Source organism: Micropterus salmoides, unplaced genomic scaffold (genome assembly GCF_014851395.1).
Source record: "Micropterus salmoides isolate LMB-PRFRI ecotype aquatic unplaced genomic scaffold, ASM1485139v1 Ms_hic_scaffold_20, whole genome shotgun sequence".
Classification (NCBI taxonomy): Eukaryota; Metazoa; Chordata; class Actinopteri; order Centrarchiformes; family Centrarchidae; genus Micropterus; species Micropterus salmoides.
The window spans coordinates 11091192-11110410 of NW_024041151.1; the positions used below are offsets into that span (position 1 = coordinate 11091192).

A 19219-nucleotide genomic window follows, 5' to 3' on the forward strand; every position below is an offset into this window, starting at 1 on the left:
TCACGTTTCTGTTGTAGCACAGTGTTCACAATCACTGTCATGCTTTGTAGATTAGGGGTTTGTTTGAATAAAAACTGTGAAAAGTATCAACAATCCTTATATTTGATGAAATTTTAATATTTTGTATTCAGTTAGCGGTGGTGCAGTGCGTATATAAACATGCTGCTTTTTAGATTGTATCAGTGTTTTCCCAAAGCTCCATCCACACATTGTCTACATGTCACCACTGTTGTTTGTTCAGCTGTTCACTGGCTTGCTCTCTGTCTCAGCTTTCTCCATTACAGCTTGGATATTATCTGCTGTAAATTTGGTTGCATAACTAGAACTAATAATAACACGTTAATTAATGTTTTAGTGTATTGGACATTGCATTTGTGTGTTTACTTTGGGACATTTGTGTCACTTGGTGACAAAAAAAAGTGTTTTAAAAAACTATATAGTTTTAAAATGTATGTTAAAGGTCCCAAAGAAGATAGAGCCTACAGATGAGCTCAACAATCTAACCATAAAATTTCTCACTTAATGTCTTTGGCTCTTGATTCTCCAGAGAACAAAACCAGTGCTCCAGTGTGCTTAATGAGATCTGAGTGGGGCTCTTTGCCATTGGGTTTTGTTTGGTTAAGTTAGATGGATGGATTTCATAAAATCCACATGGGAAATATGCCCTTCATCTATTATGCAATAAGTTTGACAAGCTTAATGGAGGACCTTAGCAAACAGACAGACAAAGTGATGGAAGGTGTAAAGATGGAGGAAAGAGAGGTTCAAGGCTTTTGTACACTCTGCCCGCGTTGTATTGTAGAAGTTTAGCTGCTTCTTCAGTCATCTGTTTAAAAGAGACTAAAAAACAGCACCCGTCTCCAATGAAAATTCATTTGAATCCTAAAATACATTTCTTCCATCCCCCAGCGATGAAAAATATTTAATGGAATGGGATGTTTTAACCAGGGAATTAATGTGCAAGGTGTTCAAGTGAAGCTTGTAATCTTTTAAAAATACCCATCCATGCAGTGTACTCTAAATATTAGGGTATAAATCAATCCATTCACTTTACCCTGGGGTTTCTAATGAATCTCATTCCTTCAAGTGATCATATCATAAAATGGTCACTTAAATAAAGTGCTGGTAGCTCAGAAATGTTCTTAAAAACAGTACTTGAGTAAATTAACTTAGTTACTTTCCACCAGTGGTTGAAAACTTCAGACCAAAATAAACAGTAGACGTGGTGGGCATTCACTCTCTCTAGCACCTAGAACTGATTTATTATGAGAAACAAAAAGTGTTTCTTTCCATATCAGAGAAATACCTGTATATATACAGTGTTTGTCTAAAGAACAGTTATGCTTCTGTTAAGAGTTAAAACAATAAAATCAAGTTGTGGACATAAGAAACAGGGTTCAGACTCTGTTTACTCTACTGTAGTCTAACTGTACCTTAGCAGTCTGTGTCTGCTCATTATGCTTAAATTGTCACAAATGAATGCTTACAACCACAGTAACTGCGTTTAATTCTATTGTCATATTACTGAACAATCTGCAAACAGACAGTGAAAGAGGGTAATTAAATGTAATCACCAAAGCTGAGTGTGAAGAATTTTCTGGAGTGTGGTGAAGTACCAGTTTGTGACAGAATCTTTTTTCTTTCCCATTTTCTCGAAACCATGCTTTTCTGCATGTATCAGTCTGCACATTTTCATTCCATGTTTCCTTTCCTTGCTTCCTCTCCTTCTCCCTGTGCTCCTTGTTCCTTTTCAGCATTTCCTGCCCTTCCAAATCCCTCCACTTGTGCACTTCTCCTCTCTTTCTCCCTTCATTTCCCTTCTGCTTCTTTACTTTTCTCCTCTCCCTTCAGCGCCTCTCCAGGGCCACTCCCGACCAACATCAGCAGCAGTGGGGTTATCTTAGACATCTCCACTCTTAAGATGGAGCAGCTGGAGAGTGAGGTGCCTCCGCTGCCGCCCCGCTTCCGCTTCAGAGACCTGCTGCTCGGGGACCAGAGCTTCCAGAATGATGACAGGTAGGCAGCAGAGAAACTGTAACTCTCAGAAATAAGGTTGAGCAGTGTTGTTTTACATAGACACATTAACCCATAAGAAGTTGTTGATTTTTGGTGATGGTCAAAAGTATAAAATTGTGAGAAACATAGCAGATTTTGACTTTCAGATACAGACAATTCAGTTAACACTTTAAAGATGAAACTCGATTAGTCAATAAATCTGTTAGTCCTTGTTTTGAGAGATACCACCAATCACATTCTTTCCCAAACTGTTCTCAATCCCAAGTTTCACAAATTGATGCATGGCCAAGACCCATTGGCGTCAGTTTGTAATGCTGGAAGCCCCTTAGCATCATAGTTTAATGCACTGGGGGAAACCCTGTAGCGTTAGGACGGGTGGATCTGTTAATGGGTTGAGGGGTGGGCCAGATACCAGACTTTCGCCCACTAGACCAGTGTTCGTTTCCCATGTGAAACAAAAAGTTAAGTTAAGCGTTACTTAAGCTAAGTCACATAAGTAATGTAGTTATTTTTAACCCAAACCATGATGCTTTCCTAAACCTAACCAAAGTAGTGTTGGTGCCTGAACCTAATCAAATTTCGACGTTTCACAACATTAAACACTGGTTTTATTTTAAAAGTCTAACCGGACATTGCATATAACTTGACCGCTGATCTGATCATACACGTCCAAAAATGATGCTAAAGGGGTACCCAGGGCATTAGCAAGTGACACCATAGGGTCTTGACCAAGTGTCCATATGATGGGTTGGGAGTGAGAATGTGTTTTCTTTCCTTGCATTCCCAAGCAACTGTAGAAGTACCTTACGAGTAGCCGTGATTGGGAATCACTGATTGATCAACAGAATATTTATCGGTAACTACTTTAATAATAGATTAATTGTTAAAGTAACTTTAAAAACAAAAATGCCAAGATTCACTACTTCTACACTGTCATAGCACATCTTCTATGGTTCTCTGAAATTACATTTTGGCTTTTGGACTGTTGGTTTTTCAAAACAAGACATTTAAAGACATCCCCTCGTGATCTTTGAAATTGTGGTAATTTTTTCACTATTTCACTGTAGACCAAAACGGTTCATCAGTAATAAAAATCATTGTTGGTTGCAGTTCTATAAGACTTAATGAAAGATTTTTCAGACCTCTTTCCTCACTTTTATTTTGACCAGTGGTGTATTGCTTTCACTTTTCAAAATGTGCTGATTACTTGGGGTTGAATGCTAATCTTTGAATTAGCGTTGACCCCCCTTTGAGGCAGTGTTTGTAGTTGTTTTAGTGTTACATCAGTTATTGTGCATGGAGTGTTTACCTTGTCTATCCCCTACAGTCTGAGCATACACAACAACATACCCAAGTGTCATCTAACCCTGTTATACGGTGTAAGTGGTGTTTGTGCTTTGGATTTTGTCAGCCTTGAAAGAGGAAATGAAGCAGAAACATGACAGAGTTGGGGTGCTGTCCATGGTGCTGAAAAAGAGGAGTGTTTTTGAATCACTCTGGTTGTTGAGCAGAAGTTGTGAAGCGTGTGTATGTGTGTGTGTTTGACACATTCTCCTAAGAATTTATTTGAAACTCGAAAAAGTTGGACTTGAAACATGTTTTCAACACTGTGACCCAATTCACAATAAGAATTTGAAATGAGATCTCACCATCAGTCCCTCTGTTATCTACCTTTCCTCATCCACACATTCTCCTCTTGTACCTTCAGTTCTGCATTCTGCTGCAGCCTCTGGGCTTCATAGACAAGATCAGTAGCAGTCTGTTTTTCTGAGATCTGCTTCATTTGTTTTTGTCCTGAGATTCGACACAGTGATATAGCAAGGATTTTGATAGCTTCTGCTTCTCAAGTCTAAAACAAAGAGTCCAAAATAGCTTGAAAAAGCAAAACACATGTCCTCTTTTCTGTTATTGCAATGGTTTTGAAGAGTGTTGGAATTGAACAATCTACAGCAGTTAGTTATCCGCTCATATTTGCGTTTCTTAAAGATATTTATTCAGTATGTAATCTGGGGTTCTGCCAGATGGAACTCAGGAGAGTGATGATCAAATGTAATTTTAGATGTGATTACAGCAGCAGTAAACCTTTGAGACCGCAGTGCTGTTTGTAATGTTTGACATCTATTTGACGAGGAAAAACAACAAGCTCTGCCAATCCTTTCAGTCAAATGTGACCTTTCTCCATATGACCTCCATAAAGCTGTCTACATTTTCGGCTCCTATTTAGACAGTTATTATAATTTTTCTGTTCTTTCCCTGCAAATGAATCCTGATTCTGTTTCGGGGTAGATAGTGTTGCTGGAGGTGAGTGATGCCTCAGGTTAGGTTTTTAGTGGTCAGCTTCCAGGCTTGTGTTCAGTCTGTGAACTCCTAAATGTCACTGGTCACATCTGCCCAGGGATCATCCATCACTCAAAGGTTTATTTTCTCAAAGGCAGGCATGCATGAGAAGAAACATATAAAAGCATATACACACACTATACTGTCAAAGTATTAGCCTTATATGAAGTGCTGCAGTCTTTCTCTCTGACCGCTTTCTCCTTTCATCTGTTCCACTCTTTTTTTTTTTTCAATTAACTGTTTATCAAATGTTTTCTATTTTAAATGTCTTCATTATTCCCACCTAAGTGACGTCTTTCAGCTATATTTAGCAATGTATAGATGTAAAATGTCACATAATTTACAGGCAGGAATGATGGCATATAGGGGTCTCCTCATGTAAGCATGGAAAGCCACACTGAGTGGCACAACAGTTATAGTGTGGGCGGAGGTGGTTCAATTGGAGTGGCCTCTTCCGGTATTTTCAAAAGCACTGACTCATGGAGGAGGTCATCTATAAATTACTACTTCAGACTCTTCAAATTAAGAGAAGACAAAAAGGTGGGAGGGACACAGAAGAGAGAGTGAGACAGACAAAGAGAGAGAGCAGAGCCTGCTACATTGTTCTTAAATTTCTTGTCTGCAATTTCAAATCCAAATGGAAAAGCATCGATCTTTCTGTTCCTGTTGTCTGTCCCTCATGATGCCAAAACCTCCACATCAGCAGAGCAGAGAGAGCCCGACAGCCTCCTCTTGTTAATTTCTCCTGACATAAGAGCAAAAACAGAAAAACAGAAAAATGACACAAGCATTTGGGCTTTGCATCCTGGAAGTCATGGGAGCTTCCGATGACACGTTGGAGACCCTGTAAATACTGACATGCCCATGAAGCCTGATGCCAACTGCAGTGTGTCAGAGTGAATGTTTACAGCTTTTTCATTAGCTGCAGTGCAGGAGAGGACCATGCTGCCTGCAACAGCATCAGCTAGGGTTATTCCAGTCGTAGCAACGTTGCTATGGCAACAGGCATGAGAGAGAAAGAGAGACTGTATATATTTCTAAAAATATTACTCAAAATAAATTATTTAACAAACACTGCTTTGTCTGTGAATTATTTTTTAATATAGTTTGTTGCAATCGGCGTGTTTTGTTTTTTTTCCTGACAAAGCTCAAAAATACATCTCCCGACACAGTTAGTGCTTGAGTTATTTTAGAGCTGCGGGGAGGCGTGTTGGTATAAGAATCGTATACTGTAGGAACTAAGACTGACTGCACGACGCAGCAACAGGTGTCAATGGACAATGGATCCGAAGATCATCATCCCAACCTGGATCAGTTCGTCCGTGGCCACTTGGAGCTCGGACCCTTTTGGCAGTGATGCCGGTCAGAGGTAGGGCCACATGGAGAAGTGTTCCTCATAAGTGCGCATGATGTCCTGATGTCAGTGGAGAGGAGCAGGACGCACTGAAAGGGAAGCTTTGTGAGACATGTTTATTGTTCTTTTTTTCAACTGAGGCAAATTGAAGTTATGCACAGAAGCAAGCAACGCGCGCTCTTCTGACAAATTTAATAAGCGCGCGCAAAACAATGCCTGCGTTTTTATTTGCTTATACAAGAACCTAAACGCCATTTATTTGTAGCATTCATGGAAACAATTTTCATTGTCAATTCAGTCTTTTCCCAGTTCATCAAATCTTTTATTTGTCAGGAAACAGGCTAGTGAAAAATGCCCCTCACGAATTGAAATTCAAGCCTACTTTATATCTCACGGATATTCAATTCATTATCATGTAACACAAAGAATTTTAAAAATCGATTTTTAAGTATTTGCCGATAACTTTTCTGTCTGTCAACTAATCAACTAACTGTCTCCTTAGTAATAAAGTGTTTGATATTAGGGCTACAATTAACAGTTATTTTCATTATCCATTAATCTGCCATTTCCACATCAATTTATCGATTTATAGTTTAGTCTATAAAATGTCCAAGCAATCCAAAACCAACAGATAATCAGTTTACTATTACATAAGACAAGGAAAAACTGAACATATTCATATTATAGAAGCTACAAGGAGTGAATGTTTTGCATTTTTGCTTAATAAATTGATTTAAAATGAATATTTGAAAATAAAAGCTGCAGAATAGGCTACTTTTTTGTCAGCTGAATAATTAAATAATTGACAAATCCTTCCAGTTCAAATATTAGAAGTTTCATATTGCAACTAACAATTGCTTGCTTTTGTCCAACCAACAGACCAAAGCCCAAATATATTCAGTTTACTATCACACAAGAGAAAGAAAACATATTCAATACAGTAATCTATACGTTTTTTGCCAATGGACTAATTGATCAATCAGCTAATGATTTCAGCTGCATTTAATAAGGTACCAAACAATATTTTCATGACTGTGGTCAAACCCTCAGGTTTTATTCGACCTTTTTGTATTCAGAGATACAGGTTTCGTTCTGTTGATGAATACATCAAGGTGAATTGTTTTGATAAAGGCAGGCCTGTTTCAGAGCTGCAACATGATTGTTGCCTACTTGCAGAACTTGCTCAGTCGCAATTAGTTGGTCTAAAAAATCTGATTGCTCCCAGAGCTGCGTGTCTTGTATTGCCTGAAATTCCGATGTGACGCCGCAGTATGACTAATGACACCACTTCAGATAGTAATTGTGTGCTCAGCAGGAGCTGATTAAGGGTCATTACTGGCACCATTATCTGTGGGTGTGTGTGTGTGTGTGGGTGTGTGGGTGTGTGGGTGTGTGGGTGGGAGAGGCACAGAGACAGACAGATAGACAGAGAGCAATCTGTAGGACTCTCATGTGTTACAGCCAGCTCTCAGTTGAAGTGCCTTTACCTCCACAGCTCATCTCTGCCCTGCTTCTGGCTAGATTTGACAGCTGTTTTCAGATCTCATCACAGAGGATTTCTCTTTTCAGTGTTCTCTGTTTCACCTCTGAAGGGTTTTCTTCACTCTGTGGTGTAGTTTTATCATTGTGCAGACCTGAAGTAGCTGTTGCAGTGCACACCGAAGGGATGTCGGCGCATCCAACAACCCACACTGCCTTTTCCTTCCCACTGTGAACCTTTCAGCCACAACATTGAAATCTGGGATTACTGCAATGGCTCAACCTCCCTCAGAATCTTCCAATCTCTCTTATGGTTGTGCTCTGTCTTTTCATTTTTTCATTTGCACTCTCTTCCAAAGGCAGCACCAGGAACATATACTTTGATAGTGTGAAGGTTTTCATGTGTTGAAAACCTACCTGCTGTATGAGTTGTGGTTATTCTCTCTGACTGACTTTCCTTGTACTTAGTTTCTAAATTCTCAATGATTTTGTTTCATAATTAATCCAGTCAATTTCTTTTCCCACAAGGAAGTTACTGCTCAGTCCGTCCTGTGTTGTAATACCACTTGTGCTTTGAGAGGCGATAGTCCAATTATATAGCTTGTTAGTCTAATAAATGATCTAAAACTGAAAATGTCAGTAAACTAAATATTCTTACACATATTTTACTTATCAAACAGAAAAATACAACCGTACACCTGAATTCAAGTTTCTCTCCAAACTGTAATTGCCTTGTTAACTCATGGTAGGCTAAAACACACTTCATGCAAACATGACAGAAACAAAATAAAACTCTTTCCACCGTTCCATCAAACACCAGCAGCTCTGGTTTGGTTGAAACAAACCCTTAATTCACCAAGTTAGATGCAAAAATATTCTGGCTCTACAAGCTGTTGCTCTCTGATGCCTTGGTACTGTACTGTCTACCATCAGGCTGTGTTTGGTCCCGCTCCCGGTTCACTGGGAGGCTGCTGGGCCCGGTTCTGTTGCCCTTCACCCGGCTCTGGTTCTTGTGCCTGTTCTGGACTCAGTCAGCTGACAGGACCACTAAGTTAGCTGCATGGCAACTCAGCTAATGGCAATTAGCAGCAGGTATGACCTGGTATGTGAAATGCTGGCCCCTATTCTTTTATGAGTATGAATTCGACAGGTGGAGAGTAGTCTCAATTCTTACACACTGTACCTATGATTCTGAGCAAGCAAGTTCATGCGTGCTAGTCGGAAACAGGGAGAGAGTTGTAGGGTTTATACACCCTGTACAGTCCCAGAAACAACAATGAAGGCAAATACAGCCGCAAACGGCAATGATCGGGATCCAAGCAAGTCGTGAAAAAAGCAACATTTGACATTTTCAGAGGAGAAGAAAAGATGCAGACAACTTGAGAGATTAAAGTGATGAAAGAATTTGGACTTGGAGATAATTGCGGAAACGCAAACTTGATTTTTATATGTACCTCACTACTGGGTTAAATGTTCAACTCACCTGCAACATTTTGTATTTCCAAGATTTAAAGTTTAAGCTGCACAAACACTTTTAGGCAGCTAAAATTAAGAAGAAAGTGTCACTCGATACAAATAAAATAGGGAACTTACTATGATCTGAAGAACCCTCACTGTCAGCAATATTGATTGGGTCACCTGGGGATTTGAATCCTGGAACTTTAGTTCTCCAGAGCAGGTGACTTACTGACTGAGCTACTGGCAAGAGGCCATTCCCCCACACCTTCTCACAAGCCGAGGTAATGACGTCACATGTGCCATACATATTTATCTCCACCATAGTTCTGTCAGTTTAAACTTAAAACGCTTACCACAGTCAAGATGTTGGTGAGAAAATGAGAAAAAAGAAAAAATCACACATCATTCTGCTGGTTTTGGGTGTGTTGTCAATTGTTTTGGTGGCATTTGATCCAAAACTGAGCAAAAGAGAAAATGTTGTGCATACTGTACAAGTTATGGCAAGAGACTGAATATCACTGCAGACTCACCATTTGGCCGATGTAAAAACCCTTTGATACACTTGATATCGGCCGTCTAGAGAATGTCTCTGTAGATTTTAGTAGCGATTAAAGTAGGGGGGATATAGATGTTAACTGAATTAGCATATTCTGAAAAATATAGAGTGACTGACCTCTGAATTGACCATAGGTTGCAGTGAGGCAAACATTTGTCACATATCAATAGATGTGCTGAAAAAATGTCAGCTTTCTAGGACGTACGGGTGATTTGATTGTTTGAAGTATGGAATGAGAAATGTCAAGAGAAATTTACATTTGTTGTAAAAACCCATGCGCACTTTGAGGAATCATCAATCAAGTAGTACGAATCCATGCAGCGAATTACGAGGTATAAACTTTCTGCAAGTGTAGTGCCCCCTAGTGGTATAATATCCCAGGACTGCTCAGCGAAGCTAGGGAGACGGGTATGGCTGCAGCCTGGAGCCTCCCGTCTTATGCCCTCCCGCCTGGTGCCCTCTGCTAGTTTCTACATTTCTAAATAATAACTTGCGTCTTGTTCCCCATTTCTACCTCGTTCTTTGGTGTTTTTGAACTGATAAATGAAGACTGTTGTGCTAATGATAATGCTATTCCAGCAATCTGGTAGAAAGATTGTTTTAAACATAGTTTCAAGTGTCAAAATGGAAATTGCGAATTATGTGTGTGTTACACACTCCTGTACAGATGGCGGTATGCACCTAAAGGTTGTTTGCAATGCGGTCTCAATCAAGAGAAGATGAAGCAGCAGCAGCAGAAGGAAAAAGTCAATCACAGGTGAGTTCATTCATGCAATCAATTAAAAACATATAAATATATATAATATATATTTGGCCATAAATATATTTGCATATTTCTGGGTGTTATTGTTGTGTCCCTGACATTAACCTATTTGATGAAACCTGCGATTACTTTAACTGCTACAGCGTTTCAATTAGACGTTTGTTAGCGAATATTAGCTCAACACTAACTTGTTACCTATAGCAATTTATGATAACAGACTTTAGTGGTTTCTTTCTTTGATTTTACCAAAGGAACACATCAATGTCTTTTAAAAAAATAACATATGCATCAGGCACAGCCTACTGTGCTGAGCATGCTTGTTGCTAACAAAAAAAGACTGTCTGAAACAAAACATAATCTAAACACTGTATGAGAGCAGATCAAGAGTATGATTTTGTTCTGTTTTTCTTATAAACACAGGGTACGTTGGAAGAGGTGAGCTGCAGGAGATATCTTCTGAAGATCCCCACCCTGGATCCTGCAGCAATTTCTGCCAATGTGCGGGACAACAGTGATAATGGAGAACAAAATAATAAACATGTTATACTCTCTCCAAGACTCGTTTTTATTTAAATATTCTACATTGTTTCCACACTTAATAGGGAAATTGCTGCAAATACAATTGCTTATTCTATTCTACTGTGTGTGTGTGTGTGTGTGTGTCGTTTAGTTGGCACATTCACAGGATAAGCAGCAGATATTTTATTAAGTATTTTATCCATTCGCATGATTGCCGTAACTATTCAGGTCAAAAACACCAAAGTACGAGGAAGACAGAACGAACCAGACGTTTGCACCGCAGAAACTAGCGGAAGGCACCACGCGGGAGGCCATGAGACAAGAGGCCATGAGACGGCAGCCATACAGTCTTGAAGCTAGGACCGAGCACCTGAACAGATGCGTCAAGTTTGGTTACAATAGCTTAAAGGTTCAGTGTGTAAGTTTGCATCTAGTGGTGAGAGTTGAGAATTGCACCCCCCACCCCCCATCCAAGCGAGTTGTATAGCTACAGTGCCTGAGACAGGACAAAAAGATGCCCTCTGTGAGATTGCAGAGAGTGGCCAGTCAAGAAATGGGGTTTCTTTAGATGGATATATTAAGAAATTATATTTACTTAATTATTTAGTAAAAACATATGTTTTTATGAATATTTGTTCATTAACAAACAACAGCCACATCAAGAAATGAAGTGCTACATGATATCTGATACAGTAATACAGTATTTTACAACTTGGGAGGGTTGGCATATCTGGACTAACATACCAAAGAAAATGACATCTCACATCTCTGAAACACTGTCACATCTAGTGCATCAAGTATGGCCACTGACAGATAACAGGAAAACGTAAGCCTCACTGTTTCTATACCACAGTCCATTTTAAACCACATAATACATGATGTTTAAAAGGCATTGTCAGGTGAGGATCAAGGCTCCTCTGGCATTGTTTAATTAATTAGATAAGCAATCTGCAAATCTTACCAAAATGTTTTTTAAATTTTAAAAAAATACAACAGAAACACAAAGTAGTACTGACGGTGCAACGTTTTTAATGGGTATTTAGCCTGTGAAAGTACAAATTACACAATTGTATGCACAGTGGCGAAGCACAATTTTTAATACAAATTCGGTAAGTATTCATTATTGGTCACTTGACAGGCACACGGTTGTAGTATACCTACATGGGCTAGTGTTAATAAAATTATGAATATTACTTATTCAGAAATATTAATTAATAAATTCTCGGGGCACCACCGGACATTCAGTTCGCCCAGGGTCTCCGGACTCCCTGGGTAACGTTATGGGTTTAATAACTACACAATTATTCCTAGTGATCAGTTAGTAGTAATTGCGGTCATTTCTATAAATCAATCAGTCAATCTCATATCTATGGCATAAATCCTCCGTTACGGTGACCTGGAGTTAAACAATACACACACACAGTTCCTGTGATTTAGGTGCAATTTATTAGCTAATTACGTGAATATATATAAATATATAAATGCGGTTAAATATACATCAAAGACATAAACAATGGCTAAACAAACAGGATGCACACAATGAGAATGTAGTGGAGTTCACTGTGAATTTAGTTGGTCTGAGTTATTGTGGAGAAGGATGTGATTCTAAGAGAGAAAGAGAACTAATAAACGCAAGTTATATGATAATAACTAGGTTAAATTTGGCTAGGATTAAACTAACGGATTAAAAGACTATTGGACATCAACTCAACCACAGAATGCCTTTGGTTCCTTACTGCTTGTTGTTTCTCCACCGTCTAGTGTTCGGCTGCCCCACGCTGGCTGAGTTTTGTGCGTTCTCGGTTGAGATGGCTTAACACGCCGTCTGCTGATCGCTTTCTCTGCCAGGGAATTGCTCTGGAGGTCCGCCGCTTCGGCTGGTAACTTAGTTGAAGAAACTTGCAGTGATGGCTGTTAACCTTGGCTCGGTTCATGGGTTTTGATGTCCTTTGGGCTGCTGCTGGCGTAACTAATCCACGTGGCTGGGTCCGAACTTCGGGGAAGCAGAAAAAGTTAACTCGACGGAATAAAGCTTAAAAGAAACTTGGTTGTTTCTGAATTAAAATTGCGTGACTTAAAACGGTCTGATAACTTCACAAACAAAAAAAGAAAAGAATAACTTCCACAAAGGTTCTCCAGATCTCGCGGATGTAGGCTGAGTAAGTTACTGTGAGACAAAGAAAACTTGAAAGTCGGCATGAGATTATCCACAATAAAATACAGAGTGATACATTAAACCGCAGGAGACGCATTACATGTAATACTTCTTTTGTTCTCTGGGGGAGCTCTGGTCCCATGAGAGGAGACTGAGATAACTGATTATTTCTTTAAAGAGGTGGTATTATGCTCATTTTCAGGTTCAAAATCTTAATTAGGGGTTGTACCAGAACAGGTTTACATGGTTTAATTTTCAAAAAACACCATATTTTTCCTCATACTGTACATTGCTGCAGCTCCTCTTTTCACCCTATGTGTTGTACGCTCCACTCTTGAGCTACAGAGTGATGCATCTTACTTGTACAAAATCTTTGTTGGGAGTTGCACATTAACTTTAACCATTAACATTAACTTTCTTTATGGATTCTTCTTTTCAACACAGTTTTAACAAGAACATGGTAATAGAACTACTCAAATTTAAGTGGAGAGAACTACTAAGTAACTTAACAAAGATTATTTGAATAAAGAAGGTAATAGGCAAGTTATAAGGAGACAATATTCATTTGTCCACACAAAGGAATTCGGGTCAGTGTCCTTCCCTGGCGTCTGGAGTTTCTCAGCAGTTTCACAACTAGGTGTGAAGAGGGAGAGAGCATGTTAAGAGTTAATGTTAATGGCTCTTTGGTGGGGTAGTGAGTCAAGACTGAGAAATGGGATCTTTGATATCTGGAGTAATTAGAAAGGGGGGCACGGTTGCCATTGTTACCCTGCCATTTGGCTCATCCTGGGGAGCATCGGGGTGACACCTTTATGGTCAGGGTGTCTAGGATGTATCTCAGAATACGCAGTTTGTAGTCTTTATGTCTGTTTGAGCTTTCTAGACCCCAAAGCTGAGTCTTTTCGTGTGCAGGTCACAAAGGCCAAATCTTGGGAGGAGGCCCCCTTGGGTAAAATAACCAATTTCACCTTTCTCTCAGGGGACACAAAGTGAGATATTATTGATCTTCCCTTTTGGCATAAAATAATTAAAATACACTGGCTGGTCCACTACAAGGTCTTGTTATGTGTCACTATTAGCAGTAAAATAAATACGTTTTCCACCAGGGCAGTATTCAGCAGAGGTTTAGCTGCTGATCTGAGCTTCCCTGCTGTTACCGTTTTATTGCCAATAATATTCATCAGCGGTTTGTCTCTGGAAGGTAAGGGCACATTTCTGTCCACGTAGCAAAGCCATAACAGAGCGCTGTAGAATAACTACATTAAACTACAATCCAACAACATATTTTTTCTACCAGAGCAGTAAAAGTTTAGCTGGCTGATCTGAGCTTAGATGCTGAAAGCTACGTTTTATTGCCAATTAGTGATCTGCTGATTGTCTCGACAAAGCCAAAACAGAGAGTCACTACATCAAATTAATCCAACTACATATTTTACACAACAAGCCAAAGCACAGCGCTGAGGAATAACTAAATGAAATCAATCCAACTACATGTTTATTCTAACAGAGCAGTAAAAGTTTAGATGCTTCCATGCTGTAAGCTAACGTTAGTTTTATTGCCAATTACTGATCAGCTGATTGTCTCGCTAACATAACCAGAAAAGCCAAACCACAGCGTTGGAGAACAACAAGGCTATACATGAAATTAATCCAACAAGATAAGACACTGATGGAAACACACCACGGCTCTCTCACAATTATACAAGCAGAAGAAGAAGCCGTGATGACAAACGTGCTCTGTAGCGCTGTTTGTCCGTTGTTGGCTGTTGTAGAAACATGACGACAAAATGCTGCGATGTCCATAGGAGGGGTGACTGCGGTTATGTAGATATAAATGGCTCATTCTAAGGTAATAAAAACATAATGGTTAATTATGTAAGGTCTTTACACACCACTGAAAGCATAGTTATAGATATTATATTGCATTTCTATCAACAGATCCTCAGAAATATTACACACTGAAATTTTAAGCCAATTTTGATTGACGTGCATTTATGTAAAATTGTACATTAATACACAAAAGTATAAATTTACGGAAAAAAAACAGATTGACCTATCAAAATTCTTTTGATAATTTTGGATCACCAACGTCTGTGGATGATCCTGACAAAGTTTCAAGTCAATTGGTGTAACCGTCTGGGTTGAATTTGGAAAAACGGTTTTTAGAGAAAAGTGCTAAAAAGTCTTATAATTTGACATTTTCAGAGCAGAAGACCATTGGAGCAAAGATGCAGATGAATCCAGAGATTAAAATGATGAAAGAAGTTTGATTCGCAAAAACGTAAAGTCAATTGTTATAGCACCACCGTGAGGTCTATGAGTGCCATTTTTTTTTGCCTGAGTAGTGGGTGGAATTTGCAACTTACGCGCCAGTTTTGGTGAGTTTTTGTCCAGCAGTTTTTGCTGCACACAACACTTTTAGTGGAGAAAAAGAAGAAAGAAAGAATAATGAGAACAAAAACAATAGGGCTCCAGCAGCTTTGCTGCTTGGAGAGGGCAATATAAAATGAAAGTCTCCTGTGAAACTTGTGAGGGTTGGTGTGTATGCCAAAACAGCAAAGTGTTTTAACAATAAAAAAAGTGACAAATGTCAGAAATACATCGATAAGGCAGCCTAGTTGTAAACTCAGCAAAAAAGAAGCTTCCCTTTTTTAGGACATCATATTTTAAAGATAATTCTGTAAAAATCCAAATAACTTTACAGATAATGTTTTCCATGCTTGTTCAATGAACCAACCTGATCTCATCCCAGGCGTCATATATACACGCTTTGACAAAGCTATTGTACGCAACAGCAATTTTGCGTGTGGATGACACGCTGCAGTTTGCTATAGCATTGCAACATGGCCGAAGTGCTAGCAGGTAGGGTTAGCCGGTCGACATGAATATATTTACTGACTCAGATTTAAGCACTAACTTCTGTGATGGTTAAGGTTAGGGTAAGTAGCCTCGGGGGACTGTCAATGCCTTAAAGTGCTACTAGCGTTTCCCGTCACCCCAGGGCGTCATGTACAAATGCGCCTGGATTCGTCTCTTCAGCCTATCGCAATGTCCCCACTAAACCCTAATCCCTGAACCCTCACAGACTTTACTGATGTCATTTGGAAAGTGACTGAGTGTAAGAGGCTGCAAGGGATCACAATGCTGTGAACAGGAACAGGCCAGCACCTTGCCACATTATCATGTTACCTTGACGACGCTGAAACATGTTGCACACTTTTTATTTTATGATTTGGACTGATTTTTAAGTCTTGCAGGCCCTTGCCCTACAGATTGGATGAGATGTAAATATTAAATATATATATTTGTCTATAGTCAATGCACTCTTGTTGGTCAAAACACCATCATTAAGCAAAAACTTAAATAAATATTTGAATATGAAAGTGTGTAATAAGGTGATTGCATTCCTCTGACTTCATGTGTTCTATGTACCATCTTAAATCTATGTTAAGAAAAATTCTAACAATTTAAACATCATCGGTGGTGTAGATACTTGTTTGTTTACCATTCTTCTTTTCATATAGGACGGATTTTCCGTGATTTTTCTCTCACTGTCCCCTGGGGCGAGTCAAGTCACTACTCCAGCTAAATCCTTCCATTGTCACAATCTTGCCTGAGTAGTATACAACCAGACCAGCCATATAAAGGCTTATGTATATAATTACTATCATTATCTCTAAAATTCTCATTCATAGAGCAGCCTAACGTCCCTATTCATGAGTATAATATTACTATCAGATTTGCAGTAAATATATTTAAGTAATAAGCTTGATACACTATAAGAATAAACACACTTATTAAAATTCAACCAATTTAATAATAATCTGGATCAAACCACCAAGTTCTTAAAGAACTCCAGCACAGAGAGAGGAACAAAGAAATAAACACATATAAACGCAGCAGTTTGGCAGGTCTGGACGCAGAATGGGCCACATCAGGTCCGGATTCTGCAGACAGAGAAACACACATGAGCACATCGCTCTCAAACACTGCAGGTTGTTCACCAGTCACGAGCGGTGAAACAACAGCACGGCTCTGTTGGTAAATAAAAAGTAAAAGTTTCGTTGCGTTCTCTGGCGGACCTGGATCAGCTGTTAGTTGTTTACAGCTGTTTACAACTGTTTTTAATGACCGGGTCTGTTTGTTTTGGAGAGGAGACGACATCAGAGGTAATTCAGCTCCAGGTAGAACCCTGTCAGGGCTCTGAAGTGGACCCAGAACAACTCTCATCAGCTGTTAGCTGTAAACACTAGCAGGACTAAAGTTACTGTGTTAAAACTATAACTTAGCACAACATCACTGCGCTGTAATAACGTTATGCTTTATAAAATGTCACATAATTAACAAAATAGCTATATAATATCAGTCCAGTGACTGTTACCTGACAGCCGACCTGCCTCTCATTATCCGGCGCTGGCAGTCACTCAGCCTGCAGAATGAACTGAGACTGAGGAGGACCCATGTGAGCGGTGAACGAGTGGTTCATTCCTGCTCCACTGTAGGAGCTGTCAAGTGACAAATGAACGACTCAGACCTAGAGACCCACAGTTGAGAGTCGTGAACTAATCAATTCAGTTTCCTGTGCTGACGGAGCCCATGCAGCTGCCGTGTGACGAGGGAACGTAAGAGTCCGAGATCCTTCACGCATGCGTGAAAATGAACGAAAATGAACGAAGACAACCCGTTCCTCCCGAGTCATACGCACGATTAGGTCTTATGAACGAAACGACCTTTGAACGACACAACACTACTTCCCGGGAACGCGCCTCAAAGCCTGTGAGTCTGTGTGGGTGGACATTGGGATTTGGCCCATACTTCGAAGCCCGTTGCAGAACGTTGCAAGGAAACATGTCGTTCAATTAGAAAACGTTGCAAACCGGTGAAAAATGTTTTGAGATTGAACTCGTCCTGGCATGAGAACAGGCTGAATGAACCTAGTCAATTATTGACTATGGAATGGTCGTTAACAGCATACAGACGGTAGGCAATTAAGGTCACACTTATAAAAACTTAGAACTGTACAGAGACCTCTCTACTGACTCTGAAAAACACATAGGAAAGATGCCCAGGGTGCCTTCTCATCTGCGTGAATGTGCCTTAGGCATTCTGTAAGGAGGCATAAGGTCTGCCGATGTTGCCAGGGCAATAAATTGCAATGACTGTGGTGTGATATGCCTAAAAAAGCACTACAGGGAGACAGGAAGAACATCTGATCATCCTCGCAGTGACACCTGGATCAGCAGGGCCACACCAGATACTGATTGTTACTTTTGATTTTGAGCCCCACTTTGTTCAGGCACACATTATTCCATTTCTGTTACTCACATGTCTGTGAAACTTTGTTCAGTTGATCTCTTAGTTGTTGAATCTTTCTACGTTCTTACAAATATTTACACATGTTAAGTGTTAAAAGTAAGTGAAAAATAAAAGCAGTTGTAGAGGACGTTTCTTTTTTTGCTGAGTACTGTTAGGGTTGTCCACTTTGATGGAGGCAGACAGAAAGGACACATATCAACCCCTATTTCTAACATTTTTCCTATATAACAACAGCAATTGTTGAATGGCAACGGCATAACATAATTGTTTACCTGACTGGCCATAAGATTTGGGCTTCTAATAGCTAAAAAGCAATAAGGTTTTGTTATTTTATGCTATTAAATTGGCAAAGACCTCAGAATTTGCATTTAACAGCTGTCAAATCAGAGGGGCTGTTTGCACCCAGAAAGTGGTGGGGGCATGACGTAGGGGCAAAGTACTCGGATGTGCTGCTCTCATCTGTGGGCGTTTACTCTTTACCCAACCAGAGTTTGCCACGATCTCCATCATCCAATCATATTGGTGCTGTCAAACTATAAATCTGGAGCTTTGAGCTACGTTTTCTCTCATTTGACTGGTGTGTCAGAGGTCTCAATGAGCAGTGATGTGTATATAAACAATGTCACCCCCGTTCACCATATCCAGTGCCCAGGTTGAGTTCATCAGTCCACTCCTCATCACATCCAGTTTTTCAGAATTTTCTTTCTCCCATCACTACCACATCTGTGTCCAAACTCTATGGAGTTCACCACCCCCTTAAAATGTGATGACGTCACGATGGGGTCTAATGGCCTATGGCTATCACATTTCACATCTTTATTGTACGCATGGCAAAAAAATATTATACGACACTCAGAGGTAGTCTCTCCTGATTGAATTCAAACAGCTGCTCCTTTGTCTGCATGTGGTACAGTAACCCTGTCTTGTAATTGGGAACAAAATCAGAGACAGATAATTACCAAACTCTCCTCCGGCAGATGATTAGAAAAACAATATTATTAATATTCAAAAGAATTTCATACTGTAAAAAACTGCTTTGAAAAGCATCTGCGTGGCTCCTTTTGTTTGTGCTGCTGATACTTGTGTGACAGTTCCTCTCCTTCTCTTCCCTCTTAGGGTGCAGGTAGAGTTTTATGTGAATGAAAACACCTTCAAGGAGCGTCTGAAGCTTTTCTTCATCAAAAACCAAAGATCAAGTAAGTGTAGGCCATCTTCTCACGTCCCTGCATTAGCTGATGCATAACTGAAAGAGCCCATTAAAGGACA

At 39.7% G+C, this 19219-nt stretch overlaps 1 protein-coding gene across 6 annotated transcripts in view; it reads left to right on the plus strand.

Moving 5' to 3' along the window:
- Positions 1–19219, plus strand: part of kcnt1 (potassium channel, subfamily T, member 1) — a 44864-nt gene that overhangs the window by 584 nt on the left and 25061 nt on the right. For 2 of the 6 annotated variants that reach the window (XM_038733998.1, XM_038734000.1), the window contains exons 2-3: positions 1852–2016; positions 19070–19149. In XM_038733998.1, coding sequence (XP_038589926.1) covers positions 1852–2016; positions 19070–19149 — 245 coding nt within the window. Of the gene's footprint in view, positions 1–1681; positions 2017–5561; positions 5723–17399; positions 17618–19069; positions 19150–19219 lie in introns of those variants that run through there. The other 4 variants (XM_038733999.1, XM_038734001.1, XM_038734002.1 and 1 more) reach the window with 4 other exon arrangements.